The 25,094-nt window shown below is 34.6% G+C and overlaps 1 protein-coding gene across 4 annotated transcripts in view; it reads left to right on the top strand.

The window, feature by feature from the left end:
• Dmxl1 (Dmx-like 1) overlaps window positions 1-22,670 on the top strand; it is a 170,495-nt gene extending 147,825 nt beyond the window's left edge. For all 4 annotated transcript variants that reach the window (XM_006254710.5, XM_006254711.5, XM_006254712.5 and 1 more), the window contains 7 exons: window positions 1,302-1,362; window positions 6,511-6,638; window positions 10,460-10,552; window positions 11,805-11,896; window positions 12,782-12,834; window positions 15,004-15,221; window positions 20,589-22,670. In XM_006254710.5, the coding sequence (XP_006254772.1) occupies window positions 1,302-1,362; window positions 6,511-6,638; window positions 10,460-10,552; window positions 11,805-11,896; window positions 12,782-12,834; window positions 15,004-15,221; window positions 20,589-20,813 (870 nt within the window). In that variant the 3' untranslated portion in view covers window positions 20,814-22,670. The remainder of the gene's footprint in view (window positions 1-1,301; window positions 1,363-6,510; window positions 6,639-10,459; window positions 10,553-11,804; window positions 11,897-12,781; window positions 12,835-15,003; window positions 15,222-20,588) is intronic.
• The last annotated feature ends 2,424 nt before the right edge of the window (window positions 22,671-25,094 follow it).

The raw sequence follows: 25,094 nt of genomic DNA on the forward strand, positions 1-25,094 counted from the left end.
GATCTGAGTACAGAGTGATGTGGCATAGAGTCAGCTCCAGGTGCAAGTGGAAACGAGAGGGCTCAGAAAAACTTTTAATCTGTGTTTTGTTACTTTCCTGTGATATTTTGGTCACGCGCGCTAAAAGAAAAAATAACTTTTAGACAATTCTTTAAGAGCATAGGATTTTGGTAGATATGATGAGCTTACATGTAATAATCTCAGTATTCAGGAGGCTGAGGCGGGAGAGTTGCAGGTTACAGGTGAGCCTGGGCAATATAACAAAATTTGACCTCTTTCCCCTTCCCACCCCCAAACAAAGTAAGGTTTACAGAAATCGTCATATATTCATCAAGTTTTTGTTTTCTGAAAAATTATAAAACATTTTCTTAATCCTACCTTGTTACTGAGGGATTAGTACTAGTACTTTTTTTTTTTTTTTTTTTTTTGGTTCTTTTTTTCGGAGCTGGGGACCGAACCCAGGGCCTTGCGCTTCCTAGGTAAGCGCTCTACCACTGAGCTAAATCCCCAGCCCCGTACTAGTACTTTTTAAAAGCAACTTCTGGTTTGGAATAAAACTCATCCCCATGGATCTTCCTGTTTCCTGTCATGTACCAGTTCTGATGGGCTACTTTCTTGCTGCCCAGGCTACTCAACAACTTTAGGCTAGTTAAACAATTTAAAATCCAAAGAAAACAACTAAAGTGTTTTTTTTTTTTAAAGATTTATTCATTTATTATATATAAGTACACTGTAGCTGTCTTCAGATACACCAGAAGAGGGCATCGGATATCTTTACAGATGGTTGTGAGCCACCATGTGGTTGCTGGGAATTGAACTCAGGACCTCTGGAAGAGTAGTCGGGGCTCTTAACCGCTGAGCCATCTCTCCAGCCCAACTAAAATGTTTACCTCAAAATTGACAGACAGATATAAAATAATATGCAAGTGTAAACTAGCATGCAGCTCCCTTTAATTTTACACAGTTATTTTACTCTTTTTTTGACAGGCTAGTTAAATAATTCCAAAAAATATTTAACGTGAATCAGTTGGCAAAAAAGGAGAGAAGAAATTTTGTTTGTTTGTTTGTTTGCCAAAAAGAGGGGTACAGTGGGTATTCGAAGTATTGATTAACTAATAGGTTGAAATTTTGTGTGCGTCTTGTGTCTGTGTGTGTCCTGTTTCTGTGTATTGCTCAAGATTTAAATTAGCACCTAACTCCTAAGTAAGAAGTGCTTTACCAGTGAGCTATACCCAGTCCTACAACTTAAATTTCTAGTCCTTTGTTTTACTGTTACTATAAAATATTTCTTCTTTTACCAGATGCTTAAGAAAGCCATTAATAATGTTAGAAGAATGACATCACATCCAACTCTTCCTTACTGTAAGTTGACAATGATGAACGATGATTCTCTCATTTTTACTCTTTTTTGATAAATTGCATAGCGAATTCATGGGAAACTTTTCGTTTCAATTGAAAGATAGTCTTTATCCTACCTTATTTTTTATAGATAAATTTGTGTTACACTAGTTTTTTCAGCTTATTTTTTCATTGGGTACATTAGTAGAATTCATAAAAGGGGTTATTCCAAAATATTTCTAGTTTTACGTAGGAAATTTTTTTTTATTTCTTCTTCCTAGAAATCAGAAGTTTCTCTTGTTTTTGAAAAAATAATTAATTTATTGGACGTTGATTAATTGGAGTTTAAAATGTATTCATTCTATATGATTATTCTATATTTAAAAATATTTGTCATTCCCTTCACAGTTAAAGGAGTGTATTGAGAGATATTCGTGTTTATCCAAATTATTAATGGGTGAAATTTTCATCACTTTTTCTCATAGACAATTATATAATAAAATAAAATTAACAAAGTCCTGTATTCTTTTCTGCTGTATTATGGGGTTCGATATAAGCATGTGTTGTCTAAATTGAGTTCTTTATCAAATAAAATGGTTCAAAAAATTTTAGAGAATGACTTCTCATACTAAAAATTTAAATTGATATAAAATATTCGATTGGATCCCTTAGATTGAGTTTATACAGCTTTACAGATAATCTGCATTTAGAGAAATTGCTAAGCAGTTAATGCTGCTCTTACCGCTTAACTTGTCAAGATTGGTTTCTAGCACCCATTTTACTGGGCTCACAACCTCCTGTGACTCCTATTTAAAAAGACCTGACATCCCTTTCTGGCCTCTTTGTGTACCCAAGTATATATAGCATGGACCTGACACATAGACACGCACATAAAAATTTGAAGAAAGAACTGAAGACAGTCATCAAAGCATATATAATAAGATGCCCATATGTATTTTAGCACAGCATATGGGTAGCACATATCGGAGATCTCAGTGCTTGGGAGGCTAAGGAAGGATATTAAGTTTATATTAAGTGAGTTTAAGACAATCCAAGGCTACAAAATGAGGCCCTTTCTCAAAAAAAAAATGTGTATTTTATGTACAAGGTTTAAATAATATTGGTAAACAAAATTTTGGCATTGCTTAAAAATGTTCTTACCCTCTATTAATAAGTTTTATAACTGTCCTAAAATATTGAAGGGACTTGAAAAGCTATCAATTCTATTGCATATATTCTGGTAGCTTAATATTGTACAATGAGTGTTTGCAGTGAATGTTTATTAGGCCAAAACTAATAAATATTAATAAAGATATTTTCAACCATTATTAGGAGGCTATTAGTGGACTTATTTTATAAATATTAAGTAAGAAAAAAAATCACCATTGTTTTATGGGATATTTTCTCTATGGGAAGAATTTCCATAACTTACATGTAAGAGACTTGGAAAAGTAAAGTTAATTAAACTAATCATTAAATTGTTCCTCAATATGTCTTCTTTGTCATGAACATATTTTCCAGGAGGTATTTTAGTTAAATAATAAGTGCTTATTATTTAAACAAATGCAACAAAAATAATTTCCTAAATGGGAAAACACATTCTGTTTCTATACATTCTCAGCAACACTTGTTATGTCAATTGTGTGATTATTTTTTTCCCTTATCTATCCCACTCTGAAGATAAACTTAATGTTATTAATTCAGTTCAAGTCCTGACACTCTCTACCTGCAGTTAGAATTGGAAGCCACAAACCAAGAACTCAGTTCCCAAGCTTGTCTTCTGCCTCAGAGGCTAATGGTACTTGTTGTTCACGTCCATTATAGGTCTGGCTCGAAGGGGATTTTCCCAACCCCCTCCTTTGGTTTGACTAATTGGCTAGAGTAATTCACAAACCTTAATGAAACACTATAATTACATTTGATATTTTATTATAAAGGTTTTTATAAAGTAGCACAGATAAAGAGATAAATAGGGTGAGGTCTGAAGAGCCCTGAGGAATTTTTGTCTCCCTAGGATTGGACTGTACTTATTAGCATACATATATTTACTGACAATGAAGAAGAAACTCACTAATCTTCTTGTTCATGAGTTTTTATAGAACTTAATCTCATAAAATGTATACAGCTTACCCATGGCCCCAATTTTTACCAAAGATAGACTCTTTAAAGTAGGTTTAGTTTCTTTGACCTTGGCTTGAATATTTATATAAATACAAGAAGAATAGTGATTATACAGGGTTTTGAAAAGATCTTTGCTGGACAGTTAGGAAGAATCTTATATAGACTTTGCAGAACCAACCCATAGACTTGCCATTAGTTCCTTTCTTCCCTAGATCTCTAGAGCTACAGAAGTGATACACAGCCCTTACTCAGCTGTGTAAACTATGTAAATAGTGGTAGGCCAGTTTTATTTCCAGTTGCTTTATTGGCCACATAAAACTACCTTAATACTTTATAGTCATATTTAATTGTATGAATTCCAAGTATGACTTTCCAGTCAAAAACTTGGTAATATAACCAATCTTTCTATTTATGTTCTATTAAAAAGAGGGGCTGGGGATTTAGCTCAGTGGTAGAGCGCTTACCTAGGAAGCGCAAGGCCCTGGGTTCGGTCCCCAGCTCCGAAAAAAAAAGAACCAAAAAAAAAAAAAAAAAGAGACAACCAGAGCAGGATTTGTTACAGCCTTTTCCTTTTTACACAAAAAGATTCTATGTGAAGAAAAAAAGTCAGGAGGTTGAGGACTTTAAGATAATAGATGTAGAGACATAGTTCAGTTGACAGAGTGACTGCATAGCATTTAGGAAGCCCAGGGCTCAGTGACTGGTGCCATCCTCACTGGCCTTTGTGGCCACACATGTAATCCTAGCTCATAAAAAGGGATGTCATGATGATCTAAGCTCAGGACTCTCAATGATATTGGACAGGGTCTTCACTTGTATCCACAGGCTACAGAGCCCTCCTACCAAAGTGACTTACTTTACTGAGAAACTCAAGTTTCCATTTCATTTTCTTTTAAGGCATTTAAACTCAAAGAGACATTGCAATTCCAAGATGTAGCCATCCCACACTTGACCTCATATCCCTAGGTGCTTTCCCAGTCAGTGTCTTTGAAGATTGTATACTTGGTTTAACAGCTTTAGGATTCAAAGTAAATAACAACCAATGCAAAAAAGAAAAAGAAAAAGAAAAAGAAAACCTCTTGAATAGAACAAATAAATAACAATGATGATCTTGCCTGAGTATGTCAGTGGGAAATCTGGAATAACTGAGCAATTGGAAACAAGTTTTGTGCCCTGGATTCTGTGGGACTATATTTACTTCACAGGCAGTTGATGCACACCTTAGGATCCTCTGTAGAAACCGTCTTAACAAATGCTGAGGCCCCTCTATAAAAGTAATGCATACATCCTATACTACAGAGTTAGTGTGGGAAAATGTGTTCAAATCAGCTGAAATCTTGAGTATGATGTTTTTTTGTGGTGGTTTATATATATCAGCAAGAAGCAATGAACATAAGGCTACCCTGTACCTGATTGGCTGTTGCTTTTAGGATAGTAGTCTCCTTTGTGTTTGTCTTCTGACACAGAATCGTCAGAAGGCTCTTTGAACATGCGCCATTTCATAAGCTTATAGAATCAGACAGCAGGTGATTTATGGCTTTACCAAGATATTAATTAAGTTCTCAATGCTGTCACCAAATAGTTGTCAGAACCAGCTGAAAGGGGAGGAGTAATTTGTTTTGGCTTAAAGTTTCAGAGGGTCAAATCTTTTGGTCACTTGAGAAGAAATGAGTGGGGTGGGAGCCAGCTGAGAACCATAGAAAAAGGATGTGCTGTCACTTTGAGCTAGTTTTCTCCTTTGCCCTCTTCTGTTCCATATGCTTCTCTAGCCTATGAGATGTCACTTCCTACGTTAGTATTACATCTCTTTTTCTCTTTCAGTTAATCCTCTAGAAACATTTTCACAAACACAGACAGGTATGTCTCACCAATTTACATGAATTGAGACCCAGACAGTAAAATACCAGCCATCACACTAGGGTAGCAGAAGCAAAATAAAAGGTTTGAGGAAGTACGATGAAAAGAAATTTGATTCATTTAAGTGATAGGTTCTTAATTAGAGTTGAAGGTTCAGTTTTTGTCTCACCGTTCATAGTGAGTTGTTTTGGTTTGTTAATACACCACACACCAGAGCCATGCAGCCTAGAGTTCTTAGCACTGTAGATAATACTCGGAAAACTTAATAGAGTTTTAAATGGCTATCCTCATTGGTTATAATTAAGTAAGACTGTGAGGTCAGAGAGATGGTTCAGAGGTTAAGAACACTGTTGCTCTTCCAGAGGACCCAGGTTACATTCCTAGCACTCACATAAAACTCAACCATATCTAACTCCAGATCTAGGCGATCCTAAACCCTCTTCTGATCTCTACAGGCACTGAATGCACATGTTGCACAACTATACATGCAGGTAAAACAGCCATAAATATAAAGGAATAAAAGAATATAATTAGGACCGTGGAGGAAAAGAGTTAGTATCCCTTCCTTCTAGCTAGTGTAAAGACATGTTGTTACCCTGTCACCCCTGCCCAATGCACAGTAAAACATTCTAAAACAGCCTGAATTCATTTATATTAAGTATTTGATAAAGACTCAGTAAAGCTCAGTTAATAATATAATTAACACTTACTGGGAATTTTATATGTATTGATTTTCATTATTCCTATACCACACTAATTCTGAATACAAGTCAATCAAAATAACTTAAAAATGAAATTTTTTTCTTCAATATGTCATTCAAAACTATCTTTAATGTGACTTTCTGAGAAAACAAATTTAAACATCAATAGTATAATTGATAAAGGTTTATTCAATTATTGTAGTAAATATAAAAATTATCTAGGCTATTAAGACATTAAGATAATTTTGAGAAGAATCTTAATTTATAGACATGTTCTAATATACATATTTCTCCTGTTTGAAGATATGCTCTTAGTCAAATGAAAGTACATCATAATATCTTTCTTGTATGAAATGAAAAATAAAAGGGAAATTTATATAAATGGACTGATTTATTTCCTAGGTATGTCACTGATGAATAATTCTAGATTGGATTAAATAAATTTTCTCAAAACTTTTTAATAAATATGTCATTTTGTCATCTTGTCCTGCAGATCTGACAGGAGCTCAAGATGGAAGTGTCAGGATGTTTGAATGGGGCCATTCTCAGCAGATAACCTGTTTTCGATCTGGTGGCAATTCAAGAATTACAAGAATGAGATTTAACTATCAGGGAAATAAGGTACTATTGAAAATTAAATGATTTTTTTAAAAGAAAGGTTGGTGTATAAATTCATTAGTTTAAGGATTTGAACAGAGTATTCAAAGTACTAATTCATAAAAATTCTTCTAATTCTTCTGAAAGAACATTTAAGTGCACTTGATTCTTCTGTAGTATATGGTACACATATATCACTACTACATTTAAATGTACCCTAAGGACCAGTGCTCTATCTTACATTCCTTTGTTTGGTTCCTAGAATCTACTCCCGCGTATGATTCAGCAGCAAGTACAGTTCAGGGTGTGTTAGATCTGTCTAACTCGCCTGCATTTGTGATTTTGTATGCATTTTAAAACTGAGAAGCATTGCTGTAGAGTGACACATGAGCAAACTGGACTAGCCACGCAGCTTTTATAGAACATTTTGACATAACAGTTCCATTGTTCATTATGTTTTCTTTTAGTAGTTTCTCCTAGCAGAATTAAGGAGAACAAAGACCTTATAGAGGGCAAACCTTTAATTACAGAGCCATTTAAGAAACGTGTGACTAGGAGGTGTAATATGAGATTTTTCTCTTAGAAATGACAGGAAAAGTATACTCATGACAGCTCAGTGATATGGCTACCTAAGCAATAACAACACCAATGGACATAGTAATAAAGAAGTGGGACGTTTCATAGGGCCCTAGACAGAAAAAAAAAAAGGTATAGGCAACTAATGACTACCAAGAGAATTGATCTCTTCCAGGGACAATCCTCGTAACTGGTTATCCAATACAAAATGGTCATCCCTGGAAGCATGCATACACACACACACACACACACACACACTCACTCACTCACTCAACAGATTGGGCAAGTTATTTATATATTTATGCAAAGATGTGTAACAATAATAAAGAAATGAATGCTGTAAAAGAAGTTTGCTGAAACACCTCTAGACCATCCCTTTGCTATTACTTCTCCCATTGCTGCTTATTTCAAATCAATGGCTTAAAGTGTAAATTAGCCTGGAATTTGTCTTCAAGATCACACATCACTAAACATTTACACAGTTCCTAGATAACAGCATTTTCCTTTTCCTAAATCTCTATTACGGTGCTCACAAAGCTCAGATTTCAGACCATTTTGGATTTCAGATTTTTCAGATTATGGGTGCTTGGTAAGTGTAATCTGAAATACTGTCTTTATGCTTTCCATCTTCGTTGACTTTGTGCTATTACTTCTAATCTGTGTGTTCTTTTGATAAACCATCTTCCCGATAATTATGAACAACATAATTAAAATAAGTAATATCCTTTTTTGAGAAACCCTTCAAGATAACTTTTACCGAATTCTTCACTATGATACTCAAACCTTTCTACAGTTTGATTCTGTAGTCTGACTTATTTTTCAGCATTAACACTTGCTATCACAAAGTCTGTTTTAAAGTAAAACAAAAACAAGCTTTAGTTCATTGCCTGCCAGATATCTTGCTAAGCAGTTAACCTTTCATTCACTTTAACCATGTCGTGGACCAAATCGTACAACACCTAAACGTGCTCTGTCCTTTATTAAGGAAGCGTCCTGAGTAAATGGTAGAGAAGACTCAGTCCATCCCGGGTATTTACATCAGTTTGGTTGTGAATTACAGATAGAATTAGGTACTCAAAAGACTGAACATTTCAACAAAACTAAGATATTAAGATTTTAGAACAATCAGAATGGTAGGGGAAAGAAGTATTTGAAGGATTAATAAATATTTGTTGAAAGCAAAGAATATATAATTTCACACAAAAAAGGGACTGCCTAGTACTAAGATGTATTGACATATATATGTACACATACCTAATTATTTAGTTTTGTTTTGATTCAAGTATAAAGAAATAGTCGTATAAATGTAAAAGAAATGGGGTTGTAAATGTTATTTACTCATCTTCCTTTTCAAATAATTGGAATTAGACTGCTCAAAATTTTAGAGGGAAAATATTATAATTAGTAGATCTATATTTATAGAATCCCGTTAGATAAGGAATGAGAAATAAGTTGATGTTCAGCCAACTATAAATTAACACTATTTGAATTTATAGTCTATGTTTATCCCTGCTGAAGAACAAATCTAGCTCTACTCCAGAAAAGAATAAATGAGGAAAAAAGGGCTAGTGAGAAAGGAAAACGAATCCAAAAACATTAGGCTATCAGAATGTTCAGAAAACATTGAAGCAGTAAGTAAACAATATGAAGTTTACAAAAATTTGAATATGTTTAGTAATCATCACTGGAAATTAAAACTTGGTAAATATTTTAAATTCTGATAGTTCCTAGTGTTACTAATATGTAAAAAATAAATAGTAAGCTTAAAATATTTTACTTAAAATTGATTTTACCTTGAATTTTCAACTTTTTACATTTTTTGAAGTTTGTAAAAAGAAAGCAAGAACATACTGTGGCTCATATGTTGAGTTCTAAGGACAACTTACAGGTGTTTTCCTTCCTTTCTTCCTCCCTTCCTCCCTTCCTCCCTTCCTCCCTTCCTCCCTTCCTCCCTTCCTCCCTTCCTCCCTTCCTCCCTTCCTCCCTTCCTCCCTTCCTCCCTTCCTTCCTTCCACTATGTGGGTCCCAGGGAACAAAATGAGATCATTCATCTTTAAATTTTAATTGATGCAAAGAATTCCCAACTCTAAATATCTAGTCTATATAATTATAAAGCAGTGTATATTTATATGAATTTTCAAAGCAGCACCTTTTTTAATAGAATAAGTTGAAAATTGTCTATAAAAAAGAAAGTTATAAGACAATTATACACTACAATGCCACACAGTACTAAAATAGCTAGATGTGTATGTCTTGATGAGGATAGCTAAAGTAAACTTAAAATGTAAATTTGAATCTGTATATTATCCAATTTACTATAAAAAAATCTATATGAGTGTTTGAATATTCATACAGGAAATAATCAGCTTGTTATAGTAGGTGATTGATCTAGAGTTAGAAAAAGACCAGGATCCAAGATAGACATGAGTTTCATATACTTTGTAAGCATGCCTTTTTTGTTTTCTGTTTTTGTAAACATGGTCTCTCTCTGTGGCTCATATTGGTCTTAAATTCATTACAATTCTTTCTTCTGCGTTAGCCTCCTAAATGCTTGAGATTTACAGCTGTGAGTCCTCTTACTAGGATATACTATTTTTATAATGTCTTTTAGAAAGTTAGCTATTTTAACCTGTGAGGTCTGTATCACATTCTCCTATACTTAATTCATTATCTTCCCAATTAAAATTACCTTGAGATTCATCAAAAGAATTGTTTGACTACGATAATTAATTCTTATTTTACTTTCTATTATTTGTGTACTTTTGCTTTGTGCTTGAGGGTGTTTTGTTTGTTTTGTGTTTTGTTTTGTTGTCCTTTGAGTGGTCTTTTGACACTGGAACTCAGAACAATTCTCCTTCCTCAGCTTTCTAAAGGGTTGAATCACAGGTGTGTAGTATCATGCCAGGTCATCTTATTTATGTATTTTTTCAAATTGCATGCTTTTGAAAGACCTTATTTTTTGGGTTTTTTGGTGGTTTTTTTTTTGTGTATGTGTGAACACATAGATTTGTAGTTACAAAAAGGATTTTTGTGGCCTAATAGTCAATTCAATATTTATTTTTAGAAAGGTTATAAGAACTATATATACTATTGGTGCACATTACTTAACTATGTTTGCTTCTTTCTACACTAGAAGTTTTCTTAAAGTGGTATATAAAAAATAAAAAAGTACACAGTCTTTATTAATCATATGCTAAACATTGTGTCACATTGAGGATAAAGATAAATGTATGTTTTAATTTGAATTAATAATTTGAATTTTTTTAAAGTTTGGAATTGTTGATGCTGATGGATATTTAAGTTTGTACCAAACAAACTGGAAATGTTGCCCAGTTACTGGGAGCATGCCTAAGCCGTATCTGGTAAGTAAAAAATTCTATGTATGTATGTATGTATGTATGTATGTATGTATGTGTGTGTGTGTGTATGTATGTATGTATGTATGTATGTATGTATGTATGTATGTTTATGAACGCTTATAAAACCAAGGCTATATTTGAAACAAGTAATATATTAAAATTAATAAATAAAATAGTCTTATCTGTTGTCACTACTACAGGCTCCTGTTGTAATATGTGAAAATTACTGAGTAAGCTTTAGAACAGCACCATATCTTCAGAGATCCACAGAAAGTACTAGAAATTTTTCTAACCCCACTAAGCTATAAATCAGTCTTCTACCTAATTAAGAAGATTAGCAGGTGCATCAGACTGTTTTCTTTACTTAGCTCTTACTTACAAAGTAGAAAAGGCTTCTTGCTACTGACCCTGTTGTTTTCATCTCTGTTTAAGAGTGTGCATCCTTCATAAAAATTTGCCTACAGAGAATAAAAATGTACTTAGTCTGTTCTTCAGTAAAACCCTTACAGAACTAAACATAACGGTGTATAATTAAAAAAGATTAAGATTATACATTATGATTCTGTTAATTCTAAAGGTTAGAGTTCAGTATTGATAAGTAAACACAAGATAGAATTGTTTAGGGTAACTTAAAAAGGATTTCGTCAGTTCTTTTCCTCAGAGATTTATTAGGCTACAGTGTGAATTGTGTGAGTTTATATTCCAGAGAAAAGACTGATTGAGACAAGTGCTTTTCTTTTTTAATCGATAAAATGTATCATAGTAAGTTTGATTGAGTATTCAGAAGTATTGTGAGCTTTCTAATTTTGTTTATAGTAACGATTTATTATTGAACAATTATGTAAAAGTTTAAATGATCTGAAAAATACATAATGCCAATTTGACAAAGACATTTACATCTAAAATAATGTTAATTCTGGTTTCTGTCTTTATAAACCAGCTTTGTTGTTGCTTTTTCCCACTTAACTAGATCTAGGGGAGTATTTGAAGTTTAACCTCTGTATGTTTGTTTCTTAAGATATTGGTTGAACAAAAGTGAAAAATATGGTTCAGGAACTATCATATTTTTACAGAAAGAGGGAGACTCAACATGAAAGTTCCTTGTATTCTCCAATTTTTCTAAAAGTTCAGAAGATAGAAAGATAGAAATTATTTTTAAGAGATATAAAGAATATGATCACATTTTAGTTATATAGCCACTTTGTCTTGGAAATTCGACTAGCAACAGTGACATTTATTGTTTATAACATTCCAGGCTTGGCAGTGCCATAACAAGACAGCCAATGATTTTGTCTTCGTTAGTTCCTCCTCTCTGATAGCTACAGCTGGTCTTTCAACTGACAACAGGTAAGAGATAGCTGGAATGAAGTGTATATGGATAGCTAAATTTATTTATTATTGTGTATTTCTTTGTCTCAGTAATTATGCCTTAGGAATTTTTATCATAAAGATTTTTTCATAAAGCATTTTTAGTGGCATAAAACTTGGAAAATTCTAGTACCATTTAAAACAAAAACTATTCTTTTTTTTCTCCATTAATTTATTTATTTATTCTTATCTTTAATGTTCTCATATGGAGACTTTAGAAGAAAGGATGTGGTTTTTGGTGAAATGAACATTTCTTTGTATTTTATTTTCTGTATATTCAGAAAATTTGAAGCCGAAAGGGTACTATTTATTTATTGGCTGTATTATTTGGCTAACTTGTTTAGTCTTCACCATGCCGTATTACTAGGTAGGTCATTTTCACACGAACATAGGGAACGCACATAGCCGGCTAGTTTGCAGGACCATCTCTGCCTTCTTTACTCCATCCACTCATGCAGAGCACCTAAGCTCTGTGGTCAGGACCCTGAGCTTGCCAAGCTTCGGGCACTCATCTGTAAGCCTCAGTTTGTACTAGAAACTAGCTTTCAAGACTGTGACTCTGGCCATCCACGTTCACTAGAGATTCCATGTGTGTGTTTGTATTTTCTATGACTTGTGTGTTACTCAGCTGAGACATTGGGAGATCAGTAAATGCATGAAGTAATCTCTGTGGTCAGCCTTTATCAAAACATAACTCAGTTTTGTAAGTTAGCAGTTTTCTATGTGAGAATGTTATATACACAGTTTTTATATATTTAACAGAAAAACACTCATTCCTTTGAACAAAGTTAAAGTGTTTAATACTAGGCTTATTTTTTTATTTTATTTTTCGGTCAACTAAAAGAAATCCTTTTTTTTTTCCAGAAACATATGTCTATGGGACACACTTGTAGCACCTGCCAATAGTTTAGTTCATGGTAAGTTTTGAAGGCAGTTTATAAACTGAAGCTACAACTGGGAAAGTAGCTCATTTGGAGAGTGCTTGCCTAACACACACACAGTCCTAGGTGTGAACCTGAGCGCCACACAACATATTAGTACATACGTGCAATCTCGGCAACTCATAAGTTCAAGGCCATCCTTTGCAGCATAGTCCATCCTGGACTGTGAGTTCAAAATATTTTCAAAAGAGATTTGTATTTAATATCACATGTTATCAGATTGCAAGGTTAATTCCGCCCATGATATCAGGGTTTGAAGACAAACAGATACTCATGATTAACTGGAGACACTGGGACAAAGATAATATTAAAGCTATATGTGGGGGCTGGGACACTAACTGATCAAGTGGTTTAGAGCACTTGTTGCTCTTGCAGAGGACCTGTGTTCTGTTCCTAGTATCCACATATTGGTTCACAACCATAGGTAACTAGGTCCAAGAATCTGATGTCCTCTTCTGATGCATGCACATGGTATATATACATACATTCAGGTAAAGCAAATCTTAAGAAAATAAAAGTACCTCCGTATATGTGCACATGCATATTTGCAGCCATGTATGTGCTAACCCATTGAGCAAGTGCAGAGACCTGAAGAGCAAGAACTTCATACTATGGCCATGCCTGTACAGTATTGTATTGGATGTTCTAGCAGCAATATGTGAAAAAGAAAAGCTATGCAAAATAGAAGGAAAAAAATAAAGCCATCTTTTAGATTATATAATTGTATAAAGAATCTAAAAGAGAATTCCTAAAGCCAGTATCATCAAGGTCTCAGGGCAGTATACTAAACCAGTTTCTTTCCTCTGTACCAACAATGAATATATGTAATTTGAAATTAAAAAGGTCTTATCATATTAATGCCCAAAATAATTACTGAGGCATTGGTCAAACAAAATACATACAGGATGTGTACATAGAAAGGGACAAAAATAAAAAAGTCAAAGAAGATCTAAATTAATACAGAAGATGACCCAAGTGTAGAGCTTTGAAATTTTAATTTTGATTAAAATGGCACTTCGCCCCAACTTTATAGATTCAACAGAGTTCTAATGAAATACAAGGAAACTTTTGTATATAACAATAATCAGATTCTGAAGTTTGTATGAAAATAGCAAATAACCAACAAAATACTGAAGAAAAACAAATTCAGAGGACTCCTACTGCCTAAGCCAAAGTTAGTGTAAAGCTGTGGTAAACCAGGCATTGTGACAGTGGTTTTGTAAAAAGGTAAACAGTACATTGGAAAGAATCTCATAGGCTCCCTTATGTATCCTGAACTTGAACAGAAGCACAAAAGGATTCAGTAGAGAAAGAAAAAAAAGAAAAAAACCAGTTTTCAATATAGTGTTAAAAGAATTTAATGGTGACATAAAACAACCAAAAATATCTTTAACACAGACCTCACTTTTCACAAAATAAACTACAAATGGGTTTATAGCTACATGTAAAGGTCAAACTTCTAGGGAAAAAAAAAAAAACAGGAAAAACTACGTAGCTTTGATTTGGAGATGAATTTTTACGTTTAACACTTAAATAGTTTTATGAACAAAGTGGTGATATATCCAAGAATTTTTAAAGTCTTTTTCTCGTTCTTTGAATGGCAAGTAAGCTTGCAAAAAGATGGTCAAGATAAAGTAATGGAAAAAGCACATTCAGTGTGCTTCAAGCTGACAACCACTTTGAAAACCTTTATAATAAAGTTAAGCATGTGCCTAGCGTGATCCACCTGTATGTACTGTTTTGTATATGAAAGCTACAAAAAGGCTCATACAGGAATGTTCTTAGCAGCTTTATAATATGTATAAATATATATTTATAAGTTATCACACTTATATAATTATCTTATATAATAGATACTATTCAACCATTGGCTGCTATTGAGTCCAGTTTGGCTTCAGTTTCCTTTTTTTATGTTCTCACATAAAACTACAGGTAGTCTGTGGGAACAACCCCATGTCTGACCCTGTTTTCTTCTCTCCACATCTCTTGCTTGATATATCAAATCATTTCTTATACTGCATTGGTCTTTAAACTGTCTAGGCAGGAAAACAAGTCTGTTTACTCTATCTCAACCACCTGATAGAAGTCTGTTTCTTTTATTACTAAGTGGTTTTAACCTTTCTGTTTGTTCTTTTTGACCTTCAGCTTTTACCTGCCATGACAGTGGAGCCACAGTTTTAGCGTATGCTCCCAAACATCAACTACTAATATCAGGGGGCAGAAAAGGTTTCACATGTGTATTTGACCTTCGACAACGACAACAGAGGCAGCTTTTTCAGAGTCATGATTCCCCTGTTAAAGCCGTTGCTATTGATCCAACTGAAGAGTACTTTGTTACAGGATCTGCAGAAGGCAATATAAAGGTAAGCACAGTTGATTCATGGTATCTATAATGTGAAAAAAAAAATAGAAACTTAGGCCTTTATTTATATTTATGATACCAGCATACTCTAAATAGTAGTTGAATTAGTTCTCTTATGGCTAACAGTAATAATTGCTATTTAATGAATCCTTTAGTGAATGGAATCACTTTTAACTTTAAATTTCAGTTTTTTACTAAGTTTTAAAAGATGCTTAATGCTTAAGAATTAAATTTTCTATGGATCTAAATATATTTCAGATATTATAATCAATCTTGACTCTATTCTTTGTTATATGTTTGCTAAATTTCTAGGTTAGCTGAATATGTCCTAGCAGAATTATTTTTCTTTGATTTGAAGCCACTTTTTTATTTCAACTTCTTGCTGCTGGTAAAGGCTGCCAGGTTCCCATTCTCACCACTCTCTGAGAAAGAAACAAGACCAAGCAAAGAACTGAGAGGAAACTTCATAACAAAGTAGAATTACACACTTAAGCATCACATGGCTAGAATTTTGGATAATTCACTTTATGAGCAAACCTAAATAGAGGAGAGAATTATTCACAAGATGAACTGCTACAATAAAATCCAGGAATAGGGGGTTGGGGATTTAGCTCAGCGGTAGAGCGCTTGCCTAGGAAGCGCAAGGCCCTGGGTTCGGTCCCCAGCTCCGAAAAGAAAAAAAAAAAAATCCAGGAATAGGTTTGGGATTTTCCCAGAATAGGGTTTTCTCCCCTTTTTCTGTACTTAATGAGGTTTTTTGCATGTGTCATAGAAGCAGGCCATTTTTCCCACTGTTAATCTGGAAATCTCACTGTAGCAAAGCAGAGGACAGTTAGCTATCTCTGTGTTGGCCGTATTGGTGCTCCCTGATGTAGTGGTTTTGCTGTAACACAGTTGTGTGATCACGCTATCTTCTTTTTTCCCGGTGCCTTTGTAATTTACCTCAAACTGACTTTAGTTTAAAATAGAACAAACTTTGATTTAGATCAGCTATTTTTAGTTTCTACACTGGTTCTGAAGTTTAGATTTTGAAATGTTTGAAAATACAGTCTAGTGTTAGAGAGCTTGCTCTATGATTAAAAGCACCAGCTGCTCTCAGGATCCAGGTTTGACTCTCAGCATCCACATACAACTCTCAAACATTTATAACTTCTGTCCTCCTCAGGCATTAGGCACACATGTGATTCACAGACATATGTACAGTAAGCCATCCATGCACATAAAAATAAAATTTAAAAGGTATAATATACTTAAGTCTTAATTTAACAAATTCATGTAAAAGTAGTGTGAATTGATTTTGTGTGTGTGAGAGAGAGAAAGATGTTTCACCTATGTGATCTCAAAAATCAGAAAATAAGTTGATTTCTACAAACAAGAAAACATGTCCTGGGTGGGAGAGAGACCTCACCGCCTGATCAGGTGGGCACTCCTGAGGCTGCAGAGCGGAGGAGACCACCAACACTGCCCACCTCTGCCCACATCCCTGGCCCAAGAGGCAACTGTATAAGGCCTCTGGGTTCCCGTAGGGGAGGGCCCAGGGGCGGCAGGACCCCTGCGCCTGAGACACCACCGGAACCTGAAGGAAACAGACCGGATAAACAGTTCTCTGCACCCAAATCCCGTGGGAGGGAGAGCTAAACCTTCAGAGAGGCGGACACGCCTGGGAAACCAGAAGAGACTGCACTCTGTGCACATCCAGACGCCAGAGGAAAACACCAAACGCCATCTGGAACCCTGGTGCACGGAGGCTCCCGGAAAGAGCGGCGCAGATCTTCCCGGTTGCTGCCGCCGCGGAGAGGACTTAGGCAGTACCCCACGAGCAAACTTGAGCCTTGGAACCGCAGGTAGGACCAACTTTTCCCCTGCAAGAAACCTGCCTGGTGAACTCAAGACACAGGCCCACAGGAACAGCTGAAGACCTGTAGAGAGGAAAAACTACACGCCCGAAAGCAGAACACTCTGTCCCCATAACTGGCTGAAAGAAAACAGGAAAACAGGTCTACAGCACTCCTGACACACAGGCTTATAGGACAGTCTAGCCACGGTCAGAAATAGCAGAACAAAGTAACACTAGAGATAATCTGATGGCGAGAGGCAAGCGCAGGAACCCAAGCAACAGAAACCAAGACTACATGGCATCATTGGAGCCCAATTCTCCCACCAAAGCAAACACGGAATATCCAAACACACCAGAAAAGCAAGATCTAGTTTCAAAATCATATTTGATCATGATGCTGGAGGACTTCAAGAAAGACATAAAGAACTCCCTTAGAGAACAAGTAGAAGCCTACAGAGAGGAATCGCAAAAATCCCTGAAAGAATTCCAGGAAAACACAATCAAACAGTTGAAGGAATTAAAAATGGAAATAGAAGCAATCAAGAAAGAACACATGGAAACAACCCTGGACATAGAAAATCAAAAGAAAAGACAAGGAGCTATAGATACAAGCTTCACCAACAGAATACAAGAGATGGAAGAGAGAATCCTGGGAGCAGAAGATTCCATAGAAATCATTGACTCAACTGTCAAAGATAATGTAAAGCGGAAAAAGCTACTGGTCCAAAACATACAGGAAATCCAGGACTCAATGAGAAGATCAAACCTAAGGATAATAGGTATAGAAGAGAGTGAAGACTCCCAACTCAAAGGACCAGTAAATATCTTCAACAAAATCATAGAAGAAAACTTCCCTAACCTAAAAAAAGAGATACCCATAGGCATACAAGAAGCCTACAGAACTCCAAATAGATTGGACCAGAAAAGAAACACCTCCCGTCACATAATTGTCAAAACACCAAACGCACAAAATAAAGAAAGAATATTAAAAGCAGTAAGGGAAAAAGGTCAAGTAACATATAAAGGCAGACCTATCAGAATCACACCAGACTTTTCGCCAGAAACTATGAAGGCCAGAAGATCCTGGACAGATGTCATACAGACCCTAAGAGAACACAAATGCCAGCCCAGGTTACTGTATCCTGCAAAACTCTCAATTAACATAGATGGAGAAACCAAGATATTCCATGACAAAACCAAATTTACACAATATCTTTCTACAAATCCAGCACTACAAAGGATAATAAAGGGTAAAGCCCAACATAAGGAGGCAAGCTATACCCTAGAAGAAGCAAGAAACTAATCGTCTTGGCAAAGAGAATGAAAGCACACAAACATAACCTCACATCCAAATATGAATATAACAGGAAGCAATAATCACTATTCCTTAATATCTCTCAACATCAATGGCCTCAACTCCCCAATAAAAAGACATAGATTAACAAACTGGATACGCAATGAGGACCCTGCATTCTGCTGCCTACAGGACACACACCTCAGAGACAAAGACAGACACTACCTCAGAGTGAAAGGCTGGAAAACAACTTTCCAAGCAAATGGTCAGAAGAAGCAAGCTGGAGTAGCCATTCTAATATCAAATAAAATCAATTTTCAATTAAAAGTCATCAAAAAAGATAAGGAAGGACACTTCATATTCATCAAAGGAAAAATCCACCAAGATGAACTCTCAATCCTCATCTTAGATTGGTTTATATACAAGTGTGCAATTTCTAGGCTTGAAAGTAAAATGATGCTATCTGGTGCTGGATAGAGGAGCCTTATTTTTTATTATGGCAGCTTGCTATTTGTGTAACATGGTGATTTGTTTGAACACAATAAAGTACAGTAGTAACTGATCTCCCCCTCTTCCTGGATGAGTGAGGAGATGATTAAATGTTGATGTCAGCATCCATGAGCATATTCAGATGAGCTTCTGCTTCTGTTGAAAAGGATGCTGTGTTTGATTGTGGTCCGAAGCTTTGAAGCACTACTTGGCATCTCCTTCCTTGGAGGTCTCACTGTTTAAACATAACAGATTTGATAGCTTGTTGGTAAGGTGAGGTCCAGCTTGTCTCCACTAGGTCATCTTCATGTGAATCCGGTGGTTATACGGTTTTGTTCTAGGGATATTTCATTTTTTTAATAACGGTTTTAGCTGACATTCATGGAGAGAATGAATCCTTAGAAGTATGCCACTAGTGAAAGGAAATCCTGTCTAGAGTATGTTTCTTTACAAAGCTGTGTCACACCATCCTTTGGGCCCTCTGCTGGAAAAGTAGAATCAAGTCTCAAATAATGCCTTTTAAATTGTATCCTCTAGTATTATAGATGTAGGACAGTACTGTATCATACCTCTGTGGATGTAAAATAGCTTGTACCTGCTTTATGATACGTAGTAGTGACCGTGCTTTATCAGAGCTGTTTTTAATGATGTTGCTCAGAATGTTTTCTTTCCAGATGATGATTGAGAAGCTAATTTTAAAAAAAATGGTGCCAGGTACCACAAGAGTAACAGAACTGTGCTGTTTTCTCGGGTTTTGTTTTTTTACTTTTTTTTTTTTTAATGGAGTGTGCTGGATGTCTCTACAGTTTTGTTCAGATGACTGCAGAACCTGGAAAAGCTGTTGCTGCTGTTGATGCATAACACACTGCTATTATTGGTCTTTTTATATAAATATAAATATATATATACAGATATATAATTTGAATTTTTTGAAACTTTACCTGTGCTGTCAACTTTCGAAAAAAGTATCCCCGTTTACTGTGTTGAGTTGGCACTGTACAGAAATTAACAGCCATATTGGTCTAGAAATGTTGAACTTAAGTTTTTTCCATTTGTACAGGGGTAACACACTGTATTAAATATGTAAGGTCTTATATATGTGGGTTTGATTACAAAAACTAATAAAGTATTCTCTAAATTAAAAAAGAAAAAAGAAAAAAAAAAAGAAAACATGTCCTGAAGTCCTTTTCACACAGGTCTTTCATTAGAGAAGACATTCAAGATTTGATTTAAAATAGACATTTTAATAAAGGCTCACAATAGGTACTTTTAGAAATTAACTATCAAAAAAAAAAAAAAGAAAGAAAAGAAATTAACTATCCTGGAAGTTTAATAGTTGGCTTTGACTAAACTTTACCAGGGTAGAGAGCCTCTAGATGTCAGTTAACTTTCATCCTTGTCTCTCTTCTGATCTCCAAGTATCATAAGTGTCATAAGAAATAATTGCCCCGCCGTAGCTACACAGCAAAACCTTCACTGTGGTCACTGGATTTGTGTACCTAGGTTGTCTCATCTTCAGTGCATTATTAACAATAATTCCTACTCTCAGTGGATGGACTTTAAGTAACAAATAAAAAGCAGTTGATGAATGGTTGTAGCCTGCAGAGAATCAGGAGATTGACCACAGCTCAAACAGATTCTGACCATCTTTGTTTTAGAAATGTCCTACCTGCACAAGAAGGCAGTTACAGTTGATTTTGATTTTCAGTCACCAACCTCAATTTTCATTTTGTACTTATATCTTTCAGATTTGGAGTCTTTCTACCTTTAGTCTTCTCCATACTTTTATCAATGAACATGCTCGACAGTCTATTTTTAGAAATATTGGAACTGGAGTCATGCAGATTGAGACAGGACCAGCAAATCACATTTTCTCTTGTGGAGCAGATGGAACAATGAAAATGAGGATACTGCCGGATCAGTTTAGCCCTTTAAACGAGGTGTTGAAAAATGATGTGAAATTTATGCTGTAACATTTTCACAAAGGTTTATGATGGTACCTGTTCTGTAGAAGTGGCGAGCAGATGCAATGCACAATACTCACCTGCACCATGGATAAACTAATGCTTTCTTCTTGTCATATTTATTTTATGGAGCTTTGCCCTTGATGCACTGATGCCTTAAAAGATAGCAAGTCGTTCAGCGTTAGATCCTGTTGCCTAACATAGAATGTTATAATGTATAAGTAATGCTGTATTCATACTTATTTATAGTATATTTTAGTAAATACGTCATCGTATTAAAGGAACTTTGTTTTCTCATTGTTATAAACTCTGTGCAAATACCACTGCATGAAGTCCACAGACAGTGAAAACCCTTAAGACAGGTGCCGAGATAACACTCACCACTTAATTCACCACCCTCTCACTTCTGTCACACAGACAGCTCTAATTCTTTTCCAGTTAATAATGAAAAATTTATATAGACACAAATAAGGTAAGACATCGCCACTAAAACTGCTGTTGGGACTTCAGCGATAAGAGAATCCAAGAGTTTATTAAATTTTCCTCTTTCCCTTCTATAACCCAGATGTCTGTATGTAAATGTATTTATGTGTGTATATATATATGTGTGCATATGTATATATATGTACATCTTACACATCTTACTTGTATATACAGAAACTACACTCCTTTCATGTATTTTGTGCCATAACATCTACTGCCACAAGTATAAAACTTCTCTTACAACTCAGTTTTTTTAAGTTTTTTTAAATTATTTTAATCTTAAAGTCACTTTTAAGAAGAGTTTTAAGATTATTATTATTTTAAAGATATTGAATCAAATAAGTCTCAGTAGGCAATAAAGATGTATGGCACACAAGGCATTTATATTATAAATTTGTCACCAGTTTTGATGATCAGACAGTTTAGTTAAATTTTTTTTAATTTTATTTCTTTTAAGATGCATTTAGTCTAAAAATCCTAAAAATGTTATAGCAGTGTTTTTAGAAACAAATGTGAAAACAGTCAAATTAAGTATAGTATTTACAAATGTACAGGGCCCTACAGATCTACATTGATAGGAAATAAATGTTATATTTTATTATTTTTGCCAAAATATTATTTTATTATAAAATTTGACCAAAATATTTAAAATTTACAATGCTTCTATCTTAAATATGCTAAACCTATTTCTGTCTGTTTCATGGTATATCTTTTCTGATTCATAATTACAAAAAAAAAAACTTGAAAAAATACTTGATTTTTTTTAGCCAATGAGACTGGCAGTAGAATAAGTGTTTAAGGGACAGTTACATACTATTCAGCTCAAATTTATTTTAGGTTAGAACCAGAAATTACCATTTTTATGTAATGAAATATGGAAAACTATTAGGAATTGAAAAGTCAAAGCAAAGAAATGAAGGGCTGGTAAATGAATTTTGTAATGTCCTCAGGATACTTTTATTATAAAAGTGTATTGTCAAAGGTTTTGTAATTGTATTTCATATTTTAAATATAGTGAGCAAGTTACAGTGAAAACACTGTCATTATAGAGAGTTTATATGCACAGAGTAACCTGTACCTGTAAATTGTGCAATAGCAATATATGACGATTTTGCCATGGAGAAATCTGTGACAACATTGCAAACAATATTTTTCTTTGTAGCTAAGTTATTTTTTAGTAATCTCTTCACAAATCAAGATTCAGAAGGCTTTAAACACTTTCAATAAGAAAGGAAATTTACTATTGTGTTTATTAAAATCAAAAAGCTTTGGGGATGAACTATTGAGCATTTTAATTGAGAGTTTATATGAATACCACATATTATGTAAGCCCGTATGTATTTACATCCAGAGTCATATTTTAAATAAACAATCATGCAGTGATTTTTTTTCGCATGCTTTTGTTTTAAGAAATACTTCTGCCAGTTTAGTTGATTTTAAGTATGGGACTTTTAAATTCAGAATTTCTATATGTGATGATTGAAGAGATAATTTAATTTCCTCAAATACCTTCTTGTTCTTTTCTGCAATATTTTTTACTTAATGGGTAAGCATTAAATAATTGGAATGTGTATATAAGATAATACACATACACTTAAATTTCATTATTCACACAAATGAAATGATTACATCAAAATATACTTAAATGCTCAGTTTTTATAGAGTGGCTCTGTTACAGAAATTTGTGAAATGGCAGATCTCATGTTCTAAAATACAGGATTTCTTTTACCATTATGAAACACTTCTCTTAACCTTTGGTCCCACTGTTTGCTTTTAGATGAGATAAAACATTTGCTGTTGTGCTCACCAGAACTTTAAAGGGACTGGGTGTAAACTAACTAGGCATTTAACCCTTACCTATATTCTTTTGTTAAAAATAAGGTTTGTTTGTTTTTTAAAGCAGCAGAAATGTTCAAATGGATCTCCTTGACTAAAACAATATAATTATACATTTCAGGAAATGCTTTGTACAGTTTGAAAGTGGAAATGTTATTATTACCAGGCTAGAAACCTAGGCAGACTATGTTACTAAACAAGAATTCAAATATCTTAAGAGACAGAACCACGGCCAGTTCTGCCAAGTAGACTGCAAGAAATATTTGTGAACTGGTGTGTAAGTGTTCCTGTATATGGTATAACTTTTAGGTTATTAGAAAAATGTCAAACTGAATAACAGAGCAGCACATTAAAAGTGAACAAAGTATAAAATGTCTAAATAAAATAGTGTAGTCTCACAAGAAAAAAATTGTGAGTAGACATTTTATTGTGCTCTGAAAATAATTGTGGGTGTTTTACATTTTAAAGTTTGTCTCACCTGTGGTTAGGCATGACTATCAACACCATTTTCAAATGGTGCATGCTTACTTAGTAGCTGTCACAGTATAGTAGTATTTAACTATATTTCAAACTATAATTATTACTGTATCATTTTGATCACATTATTATTGTTTCGGAATATCCTAATCTATACACATAGAACACTGCAAACTTAATCACATAAATGTATTTTGACTTCTCCCTGACTGTCTTTTCCCCAGTCTCTCTTCCTCTCTTTAGACCTTTCTATCCACTGAGATGCAATATTGAAATTAGACCAGATAATAACCATACAGTGGTTCTTAAGTGCTAAAGTGAAACAAAGAGTCTTTTGGCTCACCCTTTAAATCAAAAGCAAGAAATTACATCAAAAGAACAAAATACCCGGGGTTGGGGATTTAGCTCAGTGGTAGAGCGCTTGCCTAGGAAGCACAAGGCCCTGGGTTCGGTCCCCAGCTCCGAAAAAAAAGAACCAAAAAAAAAAAAAAAAAAAAGGAACAAAATACCCAAAACTGATAACCTACCTGAATTTGATCCCCAGAATCCATAAATAAAAATGAACCAACTTCCTCAAGTTGTCTTCTGACCTGTGAATACACAGATGCACGCACGCACACACACACACACACACACACACACACACTTTGTGTCTTTTTAAGGGGGTAGAGAAAAGAACTAAGCCAAACAGAAACAACTTGCTAAACAGCCTTATTGCTGATACGGGACAAGTTTTAGTGGTCTAGTTAGAAGATCAAAGCAGATAGAACATTCCCTTAATCCAAAGTGATTAATCCAGATTAAACACTTGATTTATCAAGGCTCAGAGAGGAGTGGCAGCTACAGTAGGGTTTGAAGCTAGCAGAGATTGATTTATGAGACTTAAAGAGAGCGCCCATCTCTACAACATGAAAGTACAAGGTGACAGATAGTGCTGTCACAGAAGCTGCAGCAAGTCTTCAGAAAGGTGCTGTGAAGGTGCATGAAGACTCTGTAGATGAAGCAACTTTGTCTTGGAGAAAAAGATAAAATCTGGGAACTGTTAGAACCAAAAGAGATAAGTCAGTGAATGCCAGGCTGAAAGGGTGGAAGTACTTGGGCTCTTCAAATTATACTGACTTCTATGTTGCTGTATAAATGAAACAACAAAATCTGGCAACTTTATATCTATTTACAACATAGTTTTTTGAATATTTTAGGTCCTCTGTTGAAATTTTCTGGCCATAATGAGATAGATTTCTTTCCAAACTTTGCTCACTGGCAATATCCTTTGTTACCTTGGAATTCTGACAGAGTTTACACTGGGATTATGACTGTAGTGAGAATCTCAGGGAGCAATTTTGACTTTACCTTAAGGGATACATTTTCTAACACATTCTATGCCATCAGTGGTGAATCTTCTGGTGGAATTGGGAAAAGTTAGCTAAAAGGAAAGGATTTGACTTTCTAGATGCCATGAAAAATATTTCTGTTTTATATGAGGAAGTCAAAATA

Source organism: Rattus norvegicus, chromosome 18 (genome assembly GCF_036323735.1).
Source record: "Rattus norvegicus strain BN/NHsdMcwi chromosome 18, GRCr8, whole genome shotgun sequence".
Taxonomy (NCBI): domain Eukaryota; kingdom Metazoa; phylum Chordata; class Mammalia; order Rodentia; family Muridae; genus Rattus; species Rattus norvegicus.